At 42.6% G+C, this 7,011-nt stretch overlaps 1 protein-coding gene across 1 annotated transcript; it reads right to left on the bottom strand.

Annotated features, from left to right (window-relative positions):
* Nucleotides 1-731: 731 nt before the first annotated feature.
* Nucleotides 732-6,674, bottom strand: LOC139213542 (protein phosphatase 1D-like). Its single transcript, XM_070844266.1, has 6 exons — nucleotides 6,025-6,674; nucleotides 4,034-4,262; nucleotides 3,799-3,923; nucleotides 3,493-3,674; nucleotides 3,048-3,275; nucleotides 732-1,377 (listed from the first exon to the last, which is right to left on the bottom strand). Exons 1-6 carry the CDS (start codon nucleotides 6,545-6,547, stop codon nucleotides 937-939), a joined length of 1,728 nt encoding a protein of 575 aa, XP_070700367.1. The 5' UTR covers nucleotides 6,548-6,674; the 3' UTR covers nucleotides 732-936.
* Nucleotides 6,675-7,011: the final 337 nt, after the last annotated feature.

Genomic DNA, 7,011 nt, shown 5'->3' with positions numbered 1-7,011 from the left:
GGATTGTACCGTTTCAAACACATGTTCTTCTAAGTAGGCCCAAAGAAAACAATAACATACAGTCATTAATTGGCAAAATCATACATGAGAATGCATCAATGTGACTCTGGCTAAGAAAAAATTTGTCAAGCAAAGTACCGTCAAAGGGTCAGTTCACTAAAACACGTTACTATCTACAGTACTTAGATAGATACCACTAGGGTAAGTGAGAGAACATGTAACGTGATTTGGGTGAACTGACCCTTTAACATCTCCCGGCAAGCTGTGCATACCACACACCTATTGTGATGAAGACAGTACATAATTAGCCATTGGTGAAGACACAAAACAAATAATATAGACTTTAAAAATCAATACTTTATAAAATCGATAATTACCTCAGACCGTTGCTTCCACTTCCACTCCATCACCACTAACCGGGGCTTCTATTGCGATAATTACAATGGAATTTAAAGAATAAAAGAAACCCCTAACATTTCATCTAAAAGAGGAAAGATTCCAAAACAAGAGGTCTGAGGTATTACGGGAAGAGTGGCATGGTATAGCATCCAACAGGTAAAAACCAAACATTTGCTCATATTATCTCAGATTGTAGCGATCTCCTCTATCTTCTTTAAAATATGTCTTTTGGATATACTATACATACTTTTAAGTATGAAAATACATTGTGTAGATTGAATTGATTTAAAATTTAAAATTTTCCGCAAACACTAAAATTTAAGGAGGGGGCAGGAAGAAGAGCAAGAAGTAAAAGGTCAAAACAGCAACACATTTACAATCTCAGATTTCTCACGTATTTACAGAAACAAAGACTTTGTATAAAAAGTATACATCTAGGAATATGCCCGTGGCACACCTGATACATGAGCAAAGTCGACACGATGCAGCTTATCCGGCCAGTCTCAGGGCAAAAACACTGTTTCTATGAGACAAGATTCAGCACACACACAAGGCAGAGCTGTGGTGCTGCGGTAGGATACCACGCTCCTCAGAGGAGCTTCTTTCCCTCTTCTGAGCACGGGTTTGACGGGATTGTTCACTTTGTACACCGCTTTGAGACGCCTTCTGGGGGAAGCTTTTGTTGGAGGACCGGCCAGGCCGACGGCGAGGACCTCTGAGGTCAGGGGGTGTGTGCGGAGAACGGCGAGACCTTTTCAAAAGAGGAGCGGAGGCGGCACAGTCCATTTGGGTTGTGGAGTCTTGCTTTTCGAAAACATTCACAGAACCATCTGAGGGGGGCAGTGTGCCCCTCCCAGAGAGAACATCAGGTAGGAGCTGCGCCGTGGCACAGAAAGCTGCTTCATACAGCCCAAATGCCTGCTCCAGAGCTGTGGAGCGTTCTTTGAATGGGGAGCAGGCATGCACCGCATCACTCTGCTGAAATAAAACAAATCAAAAAATAAAATTAAAACGGAATAATTTGATATCAATTAAATCCAAGTAACTGATGCAAATAAGACACATTTATAAATGTAAATTAGGTTTTGCTTTTTCCAAGAAAAAAGAAAATGCTTTGAAAATGCTTTCAGAATGAGACACACAGATGAAAGCTGTCACAAATGGACGAAGACTAAAATATGTATGGAAATAAACAAGTGTTTTAAACAATACTGGATTTAGATATGCTCACATGACTGTACATTGAGTTTTAGGTGTCCTGCATGCACGAGTGATAATGTAGCTTGTAGGGAACGTAGACAGCAGATATAAATGTATGACATTCAACTTAAAACGATGCAGAAGCAGCGTTATTTGGGAGCTAGGGGCGTTCTCAGTGCTCTCCGTTGTCTATCTATTCATTTTTCTAAAAAAATATTTTGGTCTGTTTTGAAGTATTATTGGGCCAAAATAAGAGAGACCAAACTTTAACCTTCTCCTGAAAAAAGAAAATCCCTCTCCTCATTAAGGAGTCATGGAAAATATCTAGTTTTCAGATACTGTGTTTTATCAAAATTAGATGAGGGGTCAGAATTCATAGAAAGATTTTCAAATATTTATGCCATTTGTTCATCCAATACCACAGTAATGTATGAAAAAACATCAAAGATGTCATCGTCTTCTCATCTGTTACATGTTAGGACTGAATACATCTCTGCATCTGTTCCGTTTTGTTTCTTGCAATATGACAAGGACCAAAACAAAATGATTCCAAACTCTGGTAGAAAGCCCGTGACATCATTTCTCAGTCAGATGTCAGCTGTTAGCTACTGTGCCTCTGCATAGCACGGCTTTCTGTTGGGCATCACTGAGTAGGTTCAGGCTATTTTCTTTAATGAGCAGTTTCACTGTCTCCCTTTGCTGGCTTTAAGGTGGCACTGGTGATGGTGACGGATGTGAACCATCTTTAGCTAAGTACATTTTCTACGGCTTTCTTATAGCAACTCAGCATGAATACCACCGTATCTAAACGATGCTCCCAAGCAGCCGCGACAGAAGTTTGTCATGTCCAAAAAAGCTGAATTCGTGCCACCAGGTTTAACAAGGCGAGCCTCCCTAATTGACTAATAGATACATGAAATTATTGACGGGTCACGTTGCCGACACTTTGATGCAATTTTAGAACTGAGCAGTCACCTCACTACCACTCCAGGCACGGCCATCCCTCATGTTCTTCTCCATATATCTCATCTTCTTCATAAAACATGTCATCCTCATGCTCCGCCTGTTGGCCCCGAAAACAAGAGAGTGATTCGTTGAAACCAGTGGTCCACTGACATGACACTTCCGGCATGACCTTAGGTCAACAGCCATGTCGACGATAAACCTGTATTATCTTAACTGGTGAAAGCATTAAATAAAATGACAATAAAAATGGATTGGAATACGTGTATAAAAAAGGACGATACAGCGAACCGCAAACAACAAACAAACGCACAAAAATAGCGCACAGTATATTTTCCATTGTCAGGGTGGTCCTGAGGTACTTCCCCCTGCAGTGACCAACTCTGCATTTGGAAAATATCTGTCATTTTTCTGTATGATTTATATGGTTCAGCCTAATGAAACATTACAAAAGAAGTAGAATACAACAAAGCTATGGCGCTGACCTTTGGGACCTCACATGTGTTATAAGTAGTTCCTGGGTATGGGACATGGTCAATTCCAGTAGCCATGTCGACGACGATCTCATCTCGATGCATGGGGATAGGTGGGCCTCCGTGCTCCTGTAGGGCCAGGACAATGACTGTTGTGTTGTCTGCACGGAGCATGCGTTCTTTCCAAAACAGCAGTGCTGTGCATCCCAGACGGCGGGCGCAGGACATTCCCTTCGGTCCCTGGACAAAAAGAAGCAGCAGAAACAAAGGAATAATTTCACAAAGTCTTGCTATTATTACAATCCTATATCTCCTGCAGCTTCCAGCCTCCAACAAGAGTGAAAACCAAAGCAAAATAATCATATTCTGATGACTATTACTATTTTAAATCTAAAAATCCACTCCATGATTAACTGTGAAATACTTGCTTCCGTGTAGAAGCTGTACAATTACTCACCACCATTTTGTCGTGGCTATAACACATATTGACAGCATTCTTGGGTGGCATCATATTCCATAGTCCGTCGCTGCCGAGGATGATGTAGCGATGCCGTTTGGGGTCAAGGGTCATCATAGTGGTATCGGGTTCGGGAGAAACCACAAACTCCCCACTGTAGAAGTCGTAGCTCCACAGATCACCTTTCAACAGACAAGAAAACAATATCACTTTTGGAGGAATCATTTAAAACAAAAACGATTCATTAGAGATACACATGATAATTTCATAGTTGCTAATCCCGACAAACTGGGTGTCATCTTTTACCGAGGGATCGGGCCACTGCCAGGAAGGGGATCTGGTCAATAACTGTACTCCTCCTCACGGGGCCGTTATGGGTCAGCCTGGGCCTCTTCCACACAACACGGTTGACCCCAGATTTTTTCATTACACTGTAGTTACAAGACAACATAATAACTTTTTAAGCATGATGGAAAAGTTGAAATATGATTCTAATCTGAAACAGAGCAAGTCCTCTGTGCGGTCCTGTTCTCCAACTCACCTGCCACCCAGTCGTTCAATCCTTTCTTTTTCTTTAGGAAGTTCAGGTTTATGGTCTTGTGTTATTTCAAGTGCCTGGAGCGTGATATCAGACTCATCGTCCTTTACTCCAACCACCACTGCTGAATCCCCTACATGGGCAACGTACATGTGGACTCCACGGATCACAATCACGCTGGCCGTGGTGCCTGATGTACTGGGCAGGCCAGTAATAGTCTTTGGCCACTCCGCTGTGAGGGAAAACAAAAGGTAAAATGACTGACGTTACCCGCTGGTGAGATATGGTCAAAGTTTGTAAGGGTAACACTGCTGGTAGTATCAATAAGGGCAATAACACATAGCCAACATGTTAAAATAGCAAGCTGTGAGGAACTATTTATGATTCATGACTTCACTAATACTAAAACTGCACAATATCGGCTATAAATGCGCCATAAGGTGGGGCTTTTAGATTTGGTGACAAGTGATATAGGCAGAAATACCTTACTAGACTTATGTCTGTTCTCCACTATACACCAACGGAGGCATAAGAAGATCGTGGATATAAGGAATAAGATAATTAAGCAGTCTTTCTATCTGCTATTAATAAAAGGTGTTTATATTGTCCACCCATGTCGTCTTTAAGACAGTCTGTCCACAAGATATGCTAGCACACACATAAACAAAACATGTTAACATTAGCTCAGCCTGCAGGTGAGTCAGAGGCACATGAACTTCAGCAGCCACACAGCACATGGTCTTAAGGGCAACTGTGAGGAATTGTTTGGTTTTGTATTTGTACATATACATATACATATATATGTATATATTGGCTATATAGACTGAAACATGGCAGGAAAGAAAGCCAAACTACTATCTTGCTATGACATAGAACTACTGGTGAGGAAAGATTCTGCTAGCCGCCAATCAGAGAGCTGTTTCGTAAAGCATGAAGACCACATAAGCCCGGCTTACTAGAGTAAATGTCTTATTTCTGAGAAATTCTGTTTCGTAAAGCTGGATTAAAGTGGTTGGACCCATGTTGCCATAGAAACATATCCCTGCAGAGCAGGCTGGTTTTTTTTTTTTGACTTAGCATCACTACCAACCAGACTTAAAATGCCAACTGTGTTGTTTTGTCCGTTTTCACTTTCATATTTTATACTTCATATTGTATGTTTGCTACGTGCTGCTCTGTGGTTGTGAACATCGCGGTTGTCTCTTACTCTCTCCATTGTCTTTTTAATAAATGGATGCGAGTTCCATGCCTCAGGTCTGTGTTTTAAAGCCTCGAATGATGAGTTCTCATCCCAGTTTTGAACTGGTCTGTTCACATCAGCTCAGATTGGGCCATGCAAAATCCAGTTTGGTTTATTAGGCTTACTCAAGACAGGTGTTTCACATTAATACCATTGGGTATGTGGAATTCTTTCTGCAGAGATATATGTATGCACTGCAAATACGCTCTCATATTTAAAGACAAAACAGGGACTGGCACATTCTTTAGTAACAGCAGTGATCAAACTGCCATCAAACTACATCACTGTCAAATGTAGAGACACTGATGGAGAATCTGAATGACTGGCTTCTGTGCTAACCCCTGATTTGATTGGCAGGATTAGGGTCACAGACTAAGACCTCACAGCAACTAATTTAATGTATTTGTGTTTTGGCATTCATTTTGGTTTGTGCCACATATTTTCTCCCTTTTAAGCCTTCATCCATTTGTACGTGCTGCTGTGATGAAAACATTCAGGAGTTAAACTGTAGGGATCTGACAACTCGGACAGCTGTGTCGTGGTCTGATGACGGCTCTCTGTGATAATTTGTTATGGGATGGGCCAGTCTGCAGAGGACTGGGCATCATCATACCAGCTGAGAGGGACGCTTGCCTCATATGACACGGTTTGCTATGCAACGTTGCTGTGACATCAAGAATTGTGAGCGATACGCAGCAATAAATGCAAAACAGAACAAAACACATATAGAGTACGTTTAACTTTGATGACTTACGTAGCTGTTTCCACATTGCATGGTGACAGGCGATGAAGCCTTTCCGAAGAGCTGCACACACTTCACTGTGGTCCTTCGACCAAAACCCCCGCTGCCTTTTCAACAAATCCCACAGATTCTCTCTGGCGAAATGTGCCGCTTCTCGGCCTCCGTGGCCGTCAAAAACAGCGAAAAACGCCACAGACCTCCGAGTATCGACTACATGCTCTGCGACTTTTTCGCCCGACGCCGGTGCACTGTTGTCGCCACTGTTCTCGTTAGACAGGCTCTCTACCCACAATGCAGAGGCCGGACCTGACTCGGCGGCGTCGTTGTGAACATGTGTCTCAGTTTCAGTCTGTTTGGTAGGTTCACTCTCGGCTTTTCCCTGTCCTCCATGTCTCTGCGACTTTGGATAATCTTCGGCTGGCGACGGCGACGGCGACGGCTCGTACTCGATTCTTATCTCGACAACATCCTCCATGTATTTCCTCCCTCCTTGCTCGGAAAATGCACTCATACGAAACACTATTGACTCGTCCATGATTGTGAACGCCTAATGGTAACTATCTAAGCAATAAAAGGGCACATGTAGCCGCTAACTGTGGCTAGCAAGCTGAAATTTTGAACCGATTTTGCCGCGATTCTATGGCCGAAGGCTTCCTTCCTTTTTGTTTATCTTCTCCGAGACGTCCCGCTGTACGTAATGACGCAATGATTTTCCACCTATCAACTTAGCAACTACGTATGGCACGTCTGACTACAATGCTGCCTTTACTGGCGCTCGAAAACATTGGAATTACGTGTAACGATCACATCGCAGACAGCGAAAACTGTTTTGAATGCGGCCCTTGAATGACTCACCTGATGATTTCACCCTCCATTTGTCATAGACGAATCCCAGCTGCCGCTATGTGCTTTCACATTATTATGATACCACAAGACAACTTTTTAAAATCGTTTCTACATGAGGCGAGGAGACCTTAAAGTAGCACAGTTTGCAGTCAC

The sequence above is a fragment of the Pempheris klunzingeri genome, chromosome 14, assembly GCF_042242105.1.
Source record: "Pempheris klunzingeri isolate RE-2024b chromosome 14, fPemKlu1.hap1, whole genome shotgun sequence".
Classification (NCBI taxonomy): Eukaryota; Metazoa; Chordata; class Actinopteri; order Acropomatiformes; family Pempheridae; genus Pempheris; species Pempheris klunzingeri.
Note: the sequence above shows the minus strand (reverse complement) of the source record. Positions and strands in the feature narration are given on the sequence as shown.

Bases quoted from the DNA above. Each gene is read 5' to 3' on its own strand.
- LOC139213542 (XM_070844266.1), bottom strand. From the start codon at position 6,547: ATGGACGAGTCAATAGTGTTTCGTATGAGTGCATTTTCCGAGCAAGGA. The intron at 3,924-4,033 runs GTGAGTTGGAGA...TTGTAACTACAG, and splicing joins ATTGAACGACTGGGTGGCAG to TGTAATGAAAAAATCTGGGG. The intron at 1,378-3,047 runs GTCAGCGCCATA...GTTTTATTTCAG, and splicing joins ACACATGTGAGGTCCCAAAG to CAGAGTGATGCGGTGCATGC.